At 40.9% G+C, this 18,959-nt stretch overlaps 1 protein-coding gene across 4 annotated transcripts in view; it reads right to left on the bottom strand.

Annotated features, from left to right (window-relative positions):
* MIPOL1 (mirror-image polydactyly 1) overlaps window positions 1-18,959 on the bottom strand; it is a 495,484-nt gene that overhangs the window by 261,622 nt on the left and 214,903 nt on the right. For all 4 annotated transcript variants that reach the window (XM_040333088.1, XM_040333091.1, XM_040333090.1 and 1 more), the window contains 3 exons: window positions 18,661-18,790; window positions 10,745-10,778; window positions 6,757-6,927 (listed from right to left, as the gene is read on the bottom strand). In XM_040333088.1, coding sequence (XP_040189022.1) covers window positions 6,757-6,927; window positions 10,745-10,778; window positions 18,661-18,790 — 335 coding nt within the window. The remainder of the gene's footprint in view (window positions 1-6,756; window positions 6,928-10,744; window positions 10,779-18,660; window positions 18,791-18,959) is intronic.

Raw genomic sequence — 18,959 nt, 5'->3', positions numbered from 1 at the left:
TTTGTTTTTTAAAACAACTTACATAGTGTGCTATGCCAGCCTCTAACAGAGGGGCTGGCATAGACTTATAAAAACGGCTTAACAAACCCTTTAACTTGATCACCTAAAAAGCAGATTAAGGCCATGATCAAAGGGGTTCAGTTGTACATTAACACATCATTATAATTCTGAAGTGCCTCTCTGGTGTGCTGACTAGCCTATTGTTATGGTTTAAGAGATATACTGTCTATTTTACAGACAATTCTAGCAAATGCTAGGTAAGTGGTGTCAAATCTTTTGACTTTCCTGGGCCACATTGGAAGAAGAGAAATTGTCTCAGGCCAAACATAAAATACACTAACAATAGGGATAGCTGATGAGCAGAAAAAGGCAGGCAGATCACAAGTTAACGATCACTATTATAAATAATGTACCTTGCCATACACTCCACGAAAAATCGTATGAACGAACTTTCGAAAAACGTAATGACTGATAAATCGTTCAGTGAACATAAATAAAAAAAAAATTGGTTAGTTTTTTTTACATATACCTAGTGCAAAAAGTTCGGACTGGAAACACATTAACCTTCCGATTTATCGTTCGTTCGGCAGAAAATTTACAAACTTGTCCTTTGTTTTTTCGTCTCAAAAACGTCCCAACGATTTTCGATTTTGTGCCCATTAACTGTTCGAAAAACGAAAGATCTTTCTGAACGACCGAATTTCGGCCGAATTTTCGTATAGTTTATGGCCAGCATAAGTAATAAAACGTTGTATATTTTTTTGTAATACTTTTTATTTGCAAAAGTAAAAAAGAGGGCAACATAAAACTAGTGTGATATTTCACACTGTTTTTGATAAACAAATGCATCAATATCTGGTTTGATGGATGTAGTAGCAATTCTCAATAGATTCTTAAGGCTCATCAGATGTTTTGGTTCTAATTTTGCCCTTCATGTGCTTCATTCTTGAAAATATTTGCTCACAAATATAAGTGCTGCTGAAAACTGACGACATGAATAAGGCGCGATTGTGAAAAATGGGATATTTTTCATTGGAAGGATAAAACTTATAAAAGTCCAGTAAAGAGACACTGTTATATTTTCCTTCAGTCGCATGTGTTTGCTAGTTGTAAATGCATTTTTACAAAAAATAAAAATAAAATCAACAGTCTTACCCAAGTTTACAATTTTATGTTGGGCCGCATTCATAAATGTCTTGGGCTGCAGGTTGGAAACCCCTATGCTAGGTATTCTTTAAAATCACGGTTGATAATTGTTTCAAATCTCTGATCGCAAACAGTAACAAACATCAGTATCTATCACTAGTTTCGCTGGTGATTATTTTTTTTTATTACTATGACTGCCCTTTTGTAAAGGAAGGGCTTTATTTTGCACTCATAAAATAATTTAACCTGTGACACCCCCTAAATAAGTTGTCACTTATAAATAAAGGCAATAAATATTGTTATATTAATACAATATCTACAATTCAATATTTATATACTCTATAATTCAATATTTAATCTGACCATCAGCTAAATAAACAGACCTTTCTGGAATCAAGCAATACATACAGAACACAAGCAAAAACATACCGTATACGGAAGATGATAATTGTATAGATAAGAATTAAACAAAGTAAAAGAGGCCATAGAAAAATAAATCATTCTAGTAAAACAACATATCTGAGAACTGTTGTGACTACCAAGTTCAGTCCCAAACTATCCCTACACAACAATTATTCATCCTTACTACAGTTTTACTGAATGTATAATAAACCCAACGGCAACACTCAGGTTTATCTTCAGAATTATGTTGTGTAGCACACACACTTCATCAGGCCTGCTGGACTCCAATAGTACACAGTAGCAAATTAAGTAGAATGCTTCCTTACAGCAATATATTATCTCTTGTAAAGGAAGGCATTCAGTGCAGAGAAATGCTCAAAGCTTTGGAGTATACCATACTAATTATGGAAAATAGAAAGTATTTTATTAGGTATCATGAACAAAAAAAAAAAAAAATAAGCATTTTGACTGGATTTTAATACATCTAAGTTTTAGTATGAATAGCATAGTACATTTTTTGATGAATAGGGATTTAGAGCCAGATTCAGGTACAAATACGTTACGCTGCGGCGGCGTAACGTATCCCATTTACGTTACACCGCCGCAGGTTTACAGCGTAAGTGCCTGATTCACAAAGCTCTTACCTGTAAACTTGCGGCGGTGTAACGTAAATTCGCTCGGCGCAAGCCCGCCTAATTCAAATAGGGCGGGCACCATTTAAATTAGGCGCGTTCCTGCGCCGAACATACTGCACATGCTCCGTCTGTAAAATTACCTGACGTGCATTGCGCTAAATGACGTGCAAGGACGTAATTGGTTTCGACGTTAACGTCCAGCGCCATTCACGGATGACTTACGCAAACGACGTGAAATTAAAAATTTCGACGCGGGAACGACGGCCATACTTAACATGAGTTACACCACCTAGAGGGCACCCTTAGTTTTACGCCAGGCATCTCTACGGAAACGACGTAAATTTAGATCGACGGGCAAAGCGGACGTTCGTGAATCGGCGTAACTAGTCATTTGCATATTCTACGCCGACCGCAATGGAATCGCCACCTAGCGGCCGGCCTAGAATTGCAGCCTAAGATCCGACGGTGTAACACAGTTACACCTGTCGGATCTTAGGGCTATCTATGCGTAACTGATTCTATGAATCAGCCGCATAGTTACGACGGGCGGATCACAGAGATACGACGGCATATCAGGAGATACGCCGTCGTATCTCTTTTGTGAATCTGGCCCTTAGAGAGTAGCCAGTCAATGGACACTTCAATCACAGTGTTTCACTGCCCCACAACTACTGAAATAAGTGATCAGCCAACAGCCACACAAAAAAAACAATTGACTCGTAGACTAATGCCCTGTACACACGGTCGGAATTTCCGATGGAAGTCCGATGGGAGCTTGGATATTCCGACCGTGTGTATACCCCATCAGACTTTTTTCCGTCAGAAATTCCGACGGACGTAGATAGAAAACATGTTCGTCTGTATGGAATTTCAACAGGAAAAAAACACGCATTCGACGCATGCTTGGGAGCATTGAACTTCGTTTTTCCTCGGCTCCTCATAGTTTTGTACGTCACTGCTTTCCTGACGGTCGAAAATGTTGGTGTGACCGTGTGTATGCAAGCCAAGCTTGAGCGAAATTCCATTGGAAAAACCATCCAATTTTTTTTTACAACGGAAAATCCGTTTGTGTGTACGCAGCATTATTGTACATTGTGACTAGTAGAAATAAAGTGCAACTATTGTATAGCATTCCAGAGGCTGCACTTTTAATGATAAAATATGTACATATACGAGGGTCTTCAAAAAGTTTCCACATTTTTACATATATATAACACTTAGTTTAAAAAAGTGTGGAAACTTTTTAAAGTATCCTTGTATAATCACAAATTACACTGTTCTTCAAAAATAAAAACAGAATATGTTGATCACATTATTTGCACAAATCGGATTTTACATAGAAAATTCTTGAAAAGGCAGCGCATTCCTTCTAAATAAGCAACAGACTCATAAAGCCCCAGTCTCACATGCCCACACTACATCATAAACATAGGCAATACAACTGCTGTAAGTAAATAGAGCAGAACGGGTCATTCTAGCTACTGTGTTCAGCTTTCTCTTTAAAGTCCAGGCAAGAAGCAATGTGCGGTAATAACGTTTTTTTTCTTTCAAGGTTGACAACAAACTGAGGATGAATTTTTGCTGTGTTTTATGACAGGGGTTGATAAGTGATTCAAACTGAGGCTTAAAGTTAAGAGCAAAATATAAACTGACACTTAGTCAGAAGGACTGTATATTTCAAAGCAGTCCAAACCGTGGTATTGGCATGGTAGATTTATTTAGGGAAGCCAATTAGGCTATTTACAGAAGCTTATTTTCTGCTCGGCTATGTGGAATTGCTCCTTTAACGACTTGCTGCAGACTGATTCAGTAATTCTGCCTCCTTTTGACGACATTCAGCCTCATTTAAGCTGCCTTGCTACTGGAATTATGGAATTTGGCAGGGTCTACAGGAAGACAAGTGAATGTTTATATTGCCTTAGAAAGGGAAATCAGTTAGCTGTGAGTTGGCAACCTTTGACTACAAAATTCTAAGGTTGCTTTGTACCTGCAAGAGCATCTGTGACCCTATTTTGCAGCTCGGGAGAGTGACGGGGCCCTCTGAGCAGTGGAATAGGGATGTCAATCTGCAGACGGGAATCTGAGACATTTCAGGATTGGTGTAGGGATGGTGTTTTAACCCTGTCACTGACAAATCTGTTAAAAAAAATAAAAAGCCTAAACTCACAGCATCTAGTTTTATTTTTAATAGAAACAAATGTGATCATTATGCTTTATATAAAAGACCAGTAATACTTTGAAGAGCAAGTACCATGTACCTATTTAATATTTACCTGCAAGTTGAGAAAACAGAAACCCCAAAAAGTAACAGGATCAGTAACTTTTAGTGCAGAGAATAGTTCTGGTATATTTTGGCACAGGATATACAGAGCCCTATGGGTTATCTTGAACAGAGAGGTTTAAAGCCTGGTACATACCATTCATTTTTTTTCCATTCAACCCAAGGGGGTTGAATGAAAATAAAACTGTTGGCTCCGGTCGAAGCTGCTGTACTCGCTATGAAAAGTATGTACAGCGATCGCACCGCTGAGCTGTTGTAAGGCAGGACACTACGATCAGTGCTCTTTGCTGAGAGCACTGATCGGGAGTCGGTCGGTTGCTGGTTTTCTAGCATCCTTGTTGGACAGAAGCCGGCCAAACTTCTGTCAGACGAGCCGACATACACATAGACCAAATGTCAGCTGACTTTTTTTTTTTTTAAAAGGCAAATGTCTCCTGACATTTGGCCCGTGTGTAACCGGCTTTAATGTCCAAGCATTATTTGTATTTACCCACAAACCACATTCTCATCCTCTACAGCAGGGGTCTCCAAACTTTTTAAGCAAAGAGCCAGTTTGCTGTCCTTCAGGCTTTGGGGGGGCCAGACTGTGGAAGTAAAAAAAGCCCTGGCGTCTGTAGACATAAACAATGCCCCATCATTGGTTATAGTGGAAGGAAGAAGGCCCCATTGTTGTTGGTACCAATGGGAAGAATAGTGCCATTGATGGTGTCTGTAGGAGGAAAAGTGTCCCATTATTGGAGTCAGTTGATAGAATAGTGCCCAATGATTGGTGTTAATTGATAGACCAGTGCCCCAAAAGCCAGATAAAGGCAAGCAAAGGGCCACATCTGGCCCCCGGGCCACAGTTTGGAGGCCACTGCTCTATAGCATGTCCCAGATTACATTTTTTTTATTGTACCTTGTTCATTTTTGCTATTCACACAGTCATACCCCCAAAAATACATCTCCCAAGAGCCCTTTCAACACACACATAGATTGATTTACTAAAACGGCAAAATCCGGTGCAGCTCTACATGGTGACTAATCAGCTTCCGTCAGTTTGTTCAATTAAGGTTTGACAATAAAACCTGGAGCTGATTGGTCTCTATGCAGAGCTACACCAGATTTTGCACTTTCCAGTTCTAGTAAATTAACCCCACAGTGTGTGAGCAGTCTCTTGGGAATAACATTGGTTTTCTGGGAAACATTACTCTGTATGCTTGTAAAAATATAACAGTTTCCAGTATAGATACACAGGGCCTGATATATATAGTAAAAGTACATTTGACCCTATCCAGTTCTCAGTTTAAACTGCACAACATACAGCCACTTGGGCAGGTCAGCTCCAGTGTTGGCAAAGATCGCCCAGAAGCGATTCAGTTTGCATGTGCCACGCTATATAAGTTTTTCATTCATTCATTCAATCAGATCATAAGCTTGGTATAGGAATGGCTGCACACAAAATATTGTTCTGTAATAATATTCATCTTCATTTTTGCAGAACCACTGTCAGATGTTATTTGTTCTGTAGGCCTGGTGTCAGCAACTGTTACTACTATTCAGTTTACTAAGTAAATTGATAAAGTGTATGTCAAGTTAAAAGTTTTATTTTTTAGTATAAGATAAAGAAGAGAAGTTGTAGAGAGATTTATTTTCACTTCCTGTCCTACTAACCATGTTTTACTAAACAGGAGGTGAGGGGAATGCTCCAACAGTAACACGGGCAGGGATAAACATGCTTTTTTGGTATAATAAGAGAAGGCTAGACCACTTTTAGATTTATTTTCATGTCCCTATAGCATATTATTTTCCTCACTTCTTGTGTTTGATGGAACTAATGTATCAGGACAGGAAGTGGTCCCAGATAGCAGTTAAAAACAGACAGGAAGGGGGAGATTTACTAAAAGCGGTGCACACAGAATCTGATGCAGCTGTGCATAGCAACCAATCAGCTTTTAACTTCAGCTTGTTCAATTGAGCTTTGACAATAAAACGCAAATGCTGATTGGTTACTATGCACAGCTGCACCAGATTCTGTGTGCACCACTTCTAGTAGATTTCCCCTGAAGTCTTTGTTCTCCACTCTATCTAAAACAAATGTAAAAAAAAAAACGAGTTAGGTACCCGGTAACTCTTTTTCTAGGAGTCTTTCATGGCAGCATCTGAGAGATGCTGTCCTGGAAGATTACTTGAGAAAAGATTTTAAATTGACCAACACTTTAAGATAAACAGGCATTAATGTATTCAAGATATATTTAATGTCATCCTTACCATAGAAACACAAGTCCAAATAATCACAGTGCTGCATCTTACCTGACCACGAGCAGCATCCCGGTCTTGTATGACAGCTCCCATTTCTTCAGCCGTGATTTGTTCTCGTCTTTCTCGACTCTTCCTAATACGCTCAAGAATGAGTTCCCCATTCTGATGAATAGCCGTGCCTCCTTCTGCTTCTCCCAATCTTCCAAGAAGCTCCTGAAGAGTCTGAAGAAAATGTTGGAGACGGGTGTTAAGCCGACAAGTGCCAATTGAGCCAGAAATAAAAATGTCTGCAACTAATGCAATGCTCTAAAATAGTGGTCGCCAACCTTTCGGATCTCACGGACCACTAAACTCACTATTTTGAATCTCGTGGATCACCAACATTTTACACACATATTTATACACACAATGCTCTGGCTCTCTGCCACCCGTCCCCTGGATCACACTGCTGCCTTATACACATAATACTCCAGCTCTGTTCTGTCCCCCACCCCCCCCCTGTACTCTGCTTCACACTGCTGCCTTACACAGACTCATCATTGGATCTCACCCCCTTATCAAGCCATGTGCTTGAGCTTCATGTTCCCTCTCACAGTCTGTGATCAGTGTTGCCACTCAGTCCCCTCCTTTTTCACTTCCCGCTGTCTGTGCTACTCCCTGCACCTCCCTCTGAGTTCACAGGAGACGGAAATACAGTGGAGGCATCGGGAATGCATTGAGAACAACACTGGCAACAACATTGGGCGGTATACATCTACCTCAATGTTAATTTGCAGTAGAATCCCTGGGGACCATCAAATTTTTCTCAATTGACCATAATTGGCCAAGGGACCTAAAGACCTAATGAATCTTATGCATTTTATGATTTCCATGCTCAAGACCACCTTTATATTTCCTGCCCCACTAGCCCACTTTTAAGGTTCAGCAAACCTGGCAGGATTGCACTTACAGGTAGGGGAGTAATCTGTAATCTTTAATTATTCAGAAGAATATGTTCCTGGTAGTCAGCTAAATGATGTGTGGGAGGCTGTGTGTTGCCTCTGACAACCCTGTCACCCTAGGCACAACTGATGCCAACTATGCAGTAATTTGGCATTGCCAATGTTAAAGTACCTTAAAAGATTCTAAACAAATCCTACTATGTGACTCAAATATTCATAGAATAAACAAAAAAACTACATTTCAGTAGTAGAGTCAAATCCTCTTATTTATTTATTTATTATTTTCAATTTCTTTATTAAATTTCTTTATAACATATACAATTCAGTCAAAGCCATGTTACACTTGTCGGCATTATATCACATGTTACAAAAAAGGTTTTAGACGTGGCCAGCTGCTCATCGACTAGCAACGGGATTGTGAATCAACAGTAACAATGCTGAAAGCCCCACCCCCTGCAACATTGTTTCATCACACTCTAGTGTAAGCAGACACAGCCTACATGAGTGTGGCAACTCTACTCTCAATTCAGAAGCAGGGCAGCATCATTGCCACCCCATCACAGGAAGCTGCGTTAGGGTGGACTTCACTGGCAGGGTTTGTGGGACTTTGTATCATGTTGTTGTTATGCCCTCCTCATCAGAACAGAAACATGTATGTACAATGTAAGATATTATTCATCTCCATATAACATTTTATTATTCACACCTACTATTTTTTAGCGTAAATGTAAATCAGTCACAAACCTGGGCAATTTAAGGTACCTGTATATAATAATAATAATAATAACAATAATAAAAAAAAAAAAAACAACACAAAATAAAAATTTGAGATGTGTGCAAGGCAGCCAAGTTTTCCATAAAACTTCAGCTACCTACATCTGTTGACTGGTCTGCCATTTTGTTTTTTACTTTAGGTAGCCCTTTGCCTTATTTTTTTTAATCCTAGCCTCAATTTAAATGATCAAGATGTTTGACAAGTTGGCTTTAGTAGCACAAAACCGCAACTGGTTTTCACTGAGGTTATTGTTTTAGAGTGAACTCAGGAAGTTAAAGGATAGCTGAACATGTGAGCATAAATACAGTACTGTTACCCTTCACCCCTTCCCCTCTCCTGTAGCGTCTCCTTTTTTACATACAAGGGAACTGCTACAAAGAATAATGTCAATCTCTCCAGTGCCTTCCAACAATGGGTAGGTTATGCAGCGGAAAGTCCATTTTAGTGGGACCCACTCTATGACAAAATATACCTTAGACTTCAGTAGGTGCACTTATGAACGAAATAGGCAATTTATACCTCCCATTTATGCCCTCCTTATGCACATATTTTGATTCAGAATAAAAACAAATTGCTGCTATTGATTGGGAAATCTTCTTTAAAATATAGAACAAAGGGTATTCATGACTTTGACTACATGGCAGTAGGGAGCTACGATTTATGTGGAATAACACAAAGCTGCAAATATGTACAATTGATCTTGCCCCTGCTGACAATCAACTTAGTCCTCAGGAAGAGTCTTATGATTTGCCCAAGCTGCAGTTACCACTGAAGTGTCTGCCCTCTTGTGAATAATCAATGCTCTTATTATTATTACAACACATATAATGTAGAGTGGACTGTATATTATATACAGTGTACAATATACTGTTCCATTGTAAAAAATATAACAATAGGATATTGATCTAAAGCAAGGATCCTCAAACTACGGCCCTCCAGCTGTTGCAGAACTACACATCCCATGAGGCATTGTAAAACTCTGACATTCACAGACATGACTAAGCATGATGGGAATTGTAGTTCCTGAACAACTGGAGGGCCATAGTTTGAAAACCCATGATCTAAAGTCTAGGTTTACCCCAAAATTTCTATTTCAATAATGTTTATTCAAGTTTAACAAAGAATAATAGGGCATCAGTTCTGCCCATGCAGGGGCTAGCTTTGACATTTGTAACCAAGTTTGGCTTATACAATGGCAAAAGGAGGCAAAAATGAGACAAAAGAAGATGACAGAGAGTTGACACAACAGTGGTAATTGGTAATAACTTATAAGCCATGAAATTCAAAATGTCCTGGAGAGGCTCCCCACAGCAGTGAGACACCCCTAGAGCCTGCTAATACCCACGTGGTGGCGCAATATGCAGCCTATGTAAATACAAGACAATAAGGGAATACAAGACCAGGAGGCCAGAGGCCAAGAGGGAAGGGAAAACACAGGTTTGGGAACATTGAGGCTGCCCATCAAAGTATACCCAAGTTGGCTTGAGGGAGGGTAGGGAAGGCTTATGTCATCTAAAGGTTCCCAGATCTTAGGCCTCGTACACACGACCGAACATGTCCGCTGAAACTGGTCCGTCGGACCAGTTTCAGCAGACATGTTAGGTCGTGTGTAGGGCTGACCGGACAATTTTCCGGCCGACCGGACAGGTTTTCAGCGGACAAATGTTTCTTAGCATGCTAAGAAACATGTCCGCTGGAAGCCTGTCCACCGGACATGTCCGATGGTCAGTACGACTCATCGGACATGTCCGCTGGCCCGAGAACCCGCGCATGACGTCGAAGTGATTCGACGCATGCGTGGAAGCATTGAACTTCCAGGTTCGCACACGTCGCCGTCACATCGCCGCCACGTCACCGCGTATTCTGTCCGCGGGGATTTTGGTTTGATGGTGTGTACAACCATCAGACCAAAATCTGCTAGCAGACATGTCCGATGAAAACGGTCCGTGGACCGGTTTCATCGGACAGGTCCGCTCGTCTGTACAAGGCCTTAAGGAACTTAGCATGGGAGTCATTGTGGACGCTGGGCATCTGTTTGTTGAGCATAAATGCAGTCATATGGTCTCTCACCTCCTGGAACGTTAACAGTTTTTTTGCCTCGAGCACATACCCATATCCATATGTGCCAAACCACATTCATTTTTACCAGGCTCTCCCTTTAGTGGAGTCCAAAAATGATGACTGTTCCATCAATATCAGCATTTTACTGTTGGGAGGATCTGATGGAAGGGATTTTGTCAGGGGTAGACAAGAAAAAGTGGAGTCCCTATTACAACTGACAAGCCAGGCCTAGTCTACACATAATACAGAAGAGGATTCTTACCATATCACCTTCTTCGGGGTTAACATCTTCCACCCTAGACAAAAGAGAAAAGAGGATAAGAATCTGAAAAGACAAAGCCACAAGAGGACAAGAAATGTGAAGTACTAAGTGGTCAGCGACTTACTCCTCAATTCAGAAGCAAAATGAATTCTCTTCCCAAATCTTTGGGAGTTGAAGTAATTTTGCTGCGAGTGTCTTCAGGGGACGCCCTGCACACCCAGCGCATTATGGCGCCAGCTGTTCTGCTGTATCTTTCAATAATGCCGAGCTCATCTCTTCTCGGCTGCAGCCTGTTAACTTATTAATGTTTACCGCAATATATGGCTACAGGGATCAGTTCTTCATATGTGCTGAGATGGTTTAGGAAATCAGGCTCTTCACATGTTTTTATTGATCGTTTCTCTTTTAATTAGGGGTTTTGCTTCCTTACTTTTTATTCCTGCGATGAAGAAATGTGAGTAAATGATATATATATAAAGCGTGATGCTGATCCCAGGGCATATTACAGTGCTCAGTTCCATGTGCAATCACAAATTCTCTACAAATTGTAAAGCATACGTTTCTGACATATATTGATAACACATCTGCTGTGAGCTTTTCATTCTCTCTGGGAAATTCAGGTTACATTTCTTTCCCCGCCATTCTCCACTCTGTCGTATCATGAAAAATAGCTGGTATGTGAGTGTGCCTAGGCACTATGTCTAAAGCCTCATAGCTGTATATTTGCAGTGTGCCATCTATGGCAGACCTCAAATTTTCCACTCGCCTACTCGCATTTTGCAAGTGGAAAATGAGGTCTGGCGAGGAGCTGGGCTGCCTGGGAGCGGATGGGGGGGGGGGGGGCGAGCATCGCCCGCATGTGGGGTTGATTGGTAGCGGTTCTCCCAGTGATTGCCTTGATGGCAGAGAGCATGGAGGAAGAGGAGAGCTGCGGGATCGCAGAGCGGTATAGCACGCTGTAACAGTTTACATTGAAATTTCCTCCGCTCTGCTCGCTCACACAGCCTCGCCTCCTTCTGACCACGCCCCTGTAGTAGACAGAATGTAGGTCCAATGCTGGGATGTGTTGTCTACTACAGGCGTGGGGTCAGGAGAAGGCAGGGCTGTGTGAGCGAGCAGAGTGGAGGAAATTTCAATGCAAGTTGTAACAGCAGGGTATACCGCTCTGCGATCCCGCAGCTCTCCTCTTCCTCCCATCATAATCTGGCCGCCAATGGGGGCACAGAGAGTATGCAATGTGGGGCACAGTGAGGCTGCAATGTGGGGCACAGTGAGGCTGCAATGTGGGGCACAGTGAGGCTGCAATGTGGGGTACAGGTGAGGCTGCAATGTGGGGCACAGGTGAGGCTGTGCTGAGGGGAACCGATAAAGTTGTTGTAAATATTTATTTTTGTAACCTAATTCTGCATAACACCATTAAGTGCCATTTCACAGATAATTTATGAGGGCATGATTAGTGGTAGGGGTTGGGTGGGGCAACTGGTGGCGAGTAACCCTTGAGGCCTGGCTAGTGGCTCAAGATTTGAAATTTTGAGCCCTGATCTATGGCATTGCTGCCTCTGACTACTACTCTGGTCAGATTTGGAGCCAGATGAGGCGATTTCACTGCTGTACTGCTCATACATCTCTTTTCTTTAGTCTCTAACACCAGAAAGTAAAGCCCTGTCTCTTCCAACATGGTCACCTCCACACAGAGACACTTTGTAGAACTGGCATGGTGGGTCCATAATGGGGTAAAGATCAGCTGCAGCGAGCCTACAGGCTAAACTACTCTTTCACACTTTGCTTGCCTTTTTTGCGCAGCTTTTCAGAGTTCAGTTCCTCTTTAAAAGTATATTTAAAACCAACTTTTTTGTTTTGTTATTGATGTAATATGGAAGAGTCAGAATACCCATCAAGAGGTTTCTTTTAGCTTTTGTCTGTGCCTTCTGGGCAGGAATTGAAGATGAATAAAAATCTCCTCAATGGGGCATCGGCAGAAAAAAAAACCCTGACAAAGGTTTTAACCATTCTCTGCTCTATTGAAAATTAAAACAAAAAAAAGCTCCAAATAATTGGCTTTACATATACTTCAAATACTAGGTGCCAGGCAAGTAAAACTGTCCAGGCCTATCCCTCTTTGATTTTTTTTCCTTTTTTGTTCTCTTTTCCTCCTTATAGTTTCATAGTAAGTAAGGTTGAATAAAGACAATAGTCCATCCAGTTCAACCTGTGTCAGTGTCAATAATCATTTCCCATATCCCTGTATATTGTGTTCACTAAGATGCATGTCCAAGAGTCTTTTAAAACTATCCATACTTTCTGCTGACACCACCAATTGTGGAAGAGAGTTCCACATCCTTATCGTCCAGACAGTGAAAAAAAAAAACAACACAACTAAAGGTTAAACTTCTGCTCCAATCTCATTGTGTCTTCCTACACTCCCTAAGACAGAGAAGTTTTCTTTCTACACTGGGATCACCATTGAGGTATTTGTATTGGCTACAAAAGTGTAATGTGTGATCACTTTTTATATGAAGAAATTTCATTGTGACTAGTTTCAATGACAATAAAGAAATGATCTTATCTTTTTCCCCTAACACTTGGTGTTACACAATCTGTATGATTTTATCAACCGCTCTACTTTTAATCAATAAAATGCAATCCTAGAGCTGCAGTCAAAAACGTTTTCATTGTTTTATGCCAGAAAGGCTATATTACTGTACTGGAAAATACTTGTGACCGCTTTATCATTCTGGAAAGGTTTGATTAACAAGGTCTTGTCCCTATATAGAGCTACTATAGATGCTTTTAAATTGCACTTTGATATGTATGTTGCCATCCATTTTTTACTGTAAGTCATTACCCACAATATGTGTTTTAATTTTTCTTTGTAAATTTATTAGATACACTCTGGCTCCACACAGACCTCGGCCACTGAAGAAGGGAAAACTCGAAACGCGTAGGGCCTTGTACTTACACTGTGGATCATTTCCAACTTGTATTTCAATGCCATTTGTTTTTAAAATTATTATGTCATAAATGCTGTTTTCTACCTGACAAATAAAATTATTTCGCATAAAATATTTCTACTTTAACTACTGTTGCCTTTAAAGCCCCACACCGGGGGACTCCTCGCCTTTCCTTATATAGAGCTACTGATTACAGCATGTACATGATCCAGCATTTTCAGGTGTAGGTACACGCATGTGTGCCTGCCGCCCCGTCTGTACTGTCACTTGCTACAGCACAAGTCGGTTAGCAGGTCCCAGCCAAAGACTTATGGCCGGGACCTGCTGATTAGCTTAACCAATCACAGTACAGAACCGACGTAAGTCTCCTACGCCATCGGATCTTGGGCGCATATTTACTCTAGCCGCTAGGGGCGCTTCCATAGATTTACGCGTTGAATATGTAAATGAGCTACATACGCCGATTCACTAACGTACTTGCGCCCGTCGCAGTAAGCTACGCCGTTTACGTAAGTCGTACGTCCGGCGTACAGTTATCCCTCATAAAGCAGGGGTAAGTCATGTTAGGGTATGGACGTCGGCACAGCCGTCGGATTTTACAACGTTTACATAAGTCGTACGTGAATGGGGCTGGGCGTAGGTTATGTTCACGTCGTTCGCATTGAGCCGTCGTATCTTAGAGAGTATATGCAACGTGATTCTGAGCATGCGCCGTTCGATCTTCCCTTCATTTACATGGGGTCACGGTTAATTTAAATGTAGCACGCCCACTACCTGCCTACTTTGAATTAGGCGGGCTTATGTCCAACCAAATTACGCTACGCTGGCGCAAAGTACGGGGCGAGTGCTTTGTGAATACAGCTCTTGCCTCTCAGAGTTACGTCGGCGTAGCGCATATGAGAGGCGCTACGCCGGAACAAAGATGCGCCGATCTATCTGAATCTAGCTCACTGTTTATTTATATATTTTCTTTCATCTTTTTTTGTTTATATAATAAAAAAATAAAAAAACCTAGTGGTGATCGAATACCATCAAAAGAAAGCTCTATTTGTGTGAAAAAAATTATATACATTTCATTTGGGTACAGTGTTGCATGACCGTGCAATTGTCAGATAAAGTAACGCAGTGTTAAATATTAAAATATCCCCAGGTCATGAAGGGGGTAAAACCTTCCGGAGCTTACCGGTAATTGGTTATACTACAATAAGGGGTTGTGTTCTGATGTGTGTTGTTTTTAATCTTTTTGGATATAATACTTTTAAAGACCATCAACCAGATCTATGCTGTTCTGATTGGTCAACCACAGTAATAAACATTTTTGATTTTATAAATGTTTGTGTGTAATTTCTTGGAGGAGTAGGCACCTAAAAAGTCCCTTTATCCTTCCTGGCTGTCAGTCCAGACAGACACTTTTCTTGGCAAACAGTGTCCTCCTAAATATAAAAATATCAGTTTTGGTTGAGTTAAGCCTTTCAATCATTTTGGCAATATCTACAGTGTATGTCATGGTAAAATAAAAAAATAAAAACGACACTTAAGGCCTATTCACACTGGTCTGTTTTCATGCAGCAGAATACATGAATTTTATTAAGAAAAGATATTCCAAGTAAAAATATCTCATACTTTCCTTTGTGGCCAGTTCACACATATGCACTGTAGTAGTGTGTTTTTAAAGGGAAACTAAAAGGGCCTATTCACACCTACCATGGGCACCGCAGCAAGCATAGGTGTGAATGGGCACTGAAAAAAAGGGTACAATTGTTCATTGGTGGCATAGCAACCCATACGTAGGTCTAATTTATATTAAAAAAAAACTCCAGCCAAAAAGCAGATTACTATATACTGTAAGTATATACTCTGGTTATTGCTATGCATTTGGATTAAGCTATTGTGATGAGGATGCCCCTATGTCCTAAGGAACATGCTTAACAATGAGCAATTATGGCTGAAGTGAAGGTAGTGAGGCATCAGGGGCCAGATTCACGTAGCTCAGCGGATATATAGATTCGCTCGATCTACGTGAATTAAGATCCGCTCCCGCAAGTTTAGGAGGCAAGTGGCTAATTCACAAACCACTTACCTCCAAACTTGCGACGGCGGATCCTAAATCCCCCGGCGGAATTCAAATTCCGCGGCTAGGGGAGTGTACTATTTAAATCAGGCGCGTTCCCGCGCCGATTTAAATGCGCATGCGCCGTCCGCGAAATTTCCCGGCGTGCATTGCTCCCACTGACGTCGCTAGGACGTCAGTGGCTTCGACGCTTACGTAAACGACGTCCGTCCGTATTCGAGAACGACTTACACAAACGACGTTAAAAAATTCAAATTCGACGCGGGAACGCCGGCTATACTTAACATTGGCTGCGCCTGATAAAAGAAGGGGTAAGTATACGCCAGGAAAGCCGCTACGGAAACGTCGTAAGAAGACTGCGTCGGGTCCGCGTACGTTTGTGAATTTGCGTATCTCGCTGATTTACATATTATTTATCGTAACTCAGCGGGAACGCCCCCGGCGCCATTTTTAAATGGAAAAAAAAGATCAGACAGTGTAACACAGTGTAACACTGTCGGATCTAGCCCTATCTATGCGTATCTGATTCTATGAATCAGGCGCATAGATAGGACCAGTGTAAGTCAGAGATACGATGGTGTATCTGTAGATACACCGTCGTATCTCTTTGTGAATCTGGCCCCAGAACTTGGTGCCCTTCATCATTCTATTTGTTTGTATGGGAGCCTCTTCGTCTCCTGAATGTCAATCTTTCAAGGCCACTATCTAATGTGTTTATCCAGCATTGTCAGTACTTGTACATCTGTGTATTTTTCTGGGACGCGTCTGCTTGCTGCCAATGTTTTCACATGCTTTTAGACCTACATGTAGGTACAAGGGGCTGGCCATCTCCAGTCATTTGTCAATTCCAGTGAAAAAAAAGATGGGAATACAAATCTAGACATTCTTCTGGACTGTATGTTGGAAGCCGTTCATTTGATAATTTTGTAACTAGGTTCCATGGATGGTCATGTTTGTGGTAGTCTGTTTATTAAATCTTAAAGCTGGTTCACACTAGGAATCGCACAGGAACATACTGCAAATTCCTCTGTGTATCACATGCGGTTCAGTGCAGTCCGATTTGCCAAATCAGTTTGAGCCCAGGTTCAGCTGAACTCACACAATTTCTCTGCCGCCTGTCAGTCCCGATTTCGGCCGCGATTACAGACACATCTGTGCAGGTACGGAGACATCTGTACATAGAATTTATTACACACACCAGAAACTCCATCGTATTTTTCAGGACAGGGACCCCATCTGTTCCAGATGTAAAACACATGTAGGTACATTTTTCGCTATGTTCTGGGAGTGTCCAATTATGTCATCCTATTGGTCATCCTCAGTAAGCTTTCCACCATCATCCGAGCGGTGGAAAGTCAGCCAGAACAGCTTACTGAGGAGGAACAGGAAGTGAGCAATTTAGACAAAGAAAACAAAGAGAAAAAACATTTAGAAGGGAAATCGGAGGAAAAGATAAGTGAACCAACAATGCACTAGCTTAAAGGAACCTTTTTAGAAAATAAAAAACAAACCTTTACAACCCCTTTAAGTTAATGTGTGGGGTCTCCAGCTGCCGGGTTCTCTCGTGTGTTGCTGTATGTTTAAGGAAAATGGGGGCAACCTCCAGGTAAACCCACTCTTAATGTATTTAATGTTCGAACATGAACATCAGACAGGCATGAAGGGGAACACACACACAACGATATATAAAAACATACAATATTGTATTACAAAGCTATAAAATAACATTAAAGACATTAAGGAAAGGGTCATTAAAAGGAAAATGTACTAATGCACAGCTAAATGACCGACTGCAGCTTTTTTACCACACTTTGTACTATATAATGTAGTTATAAAATGGCTAGCTGCCTAAATAATGGCTATTATGGCTCATGAGGAAATAAGTCCTCATGTGTCTACGCATTTCCCGTTTCTGCTTCTTCAGGACACATGACAAAATAGCAGTGGTGACTGAACATGTAAAGAAGAAGAAAAACAAATATAATGTACAGCATCAAAATGACATATTAATTTACATTCTTCAGCTGGATCAAGTTCATATGGTTAACACCTTGTGTGCATGTGTGTGGTAAGTATACATGTGCGTGCATGGTAAATTTTATGCTGTACATTATATTTATTGTTTTTCTTCTTCTACTATTTTCCCATGCGTCCTGAAGAAGCAGAAAAGAGAAACACGTAGACTATGAGGACTTCTTTCCACAGAACATTCTTTATTTAGGCAGCTAGCCATTTTATGACTACATTATATAGTACAAAGTGTGGTAAATATGTCCCAGTTGGGCAATAAGCTGTGCATTAGTACTTTTTGTTTTTAATGACCATTTTTGGGTCTTAAATGTATTTTGCTTTCAATAGATTTTTATTTTTCAAATAAAGGAAACAAGTACAGTATGACCAAAGATTGGGTCTACATCATCATAACATTCAACGAACAAGGCATGATGTCAGCAACAAGGGCTCAATTGATTTCATATTGCCCACTTATGGGCTGATTAATGGAAGCAAACAAGCTTCCTAACAGGGGAAAGGGAGGAAAAGAAGTGAATATAAAGGTCTCTCACGCGGGGGAGTCTTACCTGTCCCGGGCACCCCTAATGGGATAGGTAAGGGGTAGCTTTGTAATAAAAGTATTGTTTTTATATATCATGTCAGTACAGTCTGATGTTCATGTTTGAAGATTTTTAAGATATATATTTGGATGTGGCACCTGAGTGGTATTTAACAATTTGTTTTTAGTGTTATACATACATGTCCCAGGTTGGGAACTTATTTTAAAGAGTTATAGGCCACACATTAAGAGGCCTTTTTTGTGCTGAATAGATTGTTTGCTGGGCAATGTTCGGGTTGTAAGATGACGGGTGAACTCAAGATTAAACCAAGACAGGACTTACTGTTGGAGAACCAACTGGAGTTGCTGCACACGGAGCAGTGCCTCGTCTCGTTCTTCATTTGCCAGTCTAAGTCTAGCCATAATAGCATCATCTCGCTCACGCTGAGCACGGTATACTTCTTCCACAAGGGCTAGGAAGGAACAGAAGGGAATGAACTGGTATACAAAATTTCTGCATCTGACATAAGCACAGCTAAAAGTACAATAGGATACATGAATTAAGCGATACAGACCCAGTTATTGATAAGAAATGCAAGCCAAATAAGTCAGGGGGAACCTAATGTAAATATAACGTTTTAT

Source organism: Rana temporaria, chromosome 13 (assembly GCF_905171775.1).
Source record: "Rana temporaria chromosome 13, aRanTem1.1, whole genome shotgun sequence".
In the NCBI taxonomy this organism is placed as follows: Eukaryota; Metazoa; Chordata; class Amphibia; order Anura; family Ranidae; genus Rana; species Rana temporaria.
This window is presented reverse-complemented; position numbering and strand designations above follow the sequence as displayed.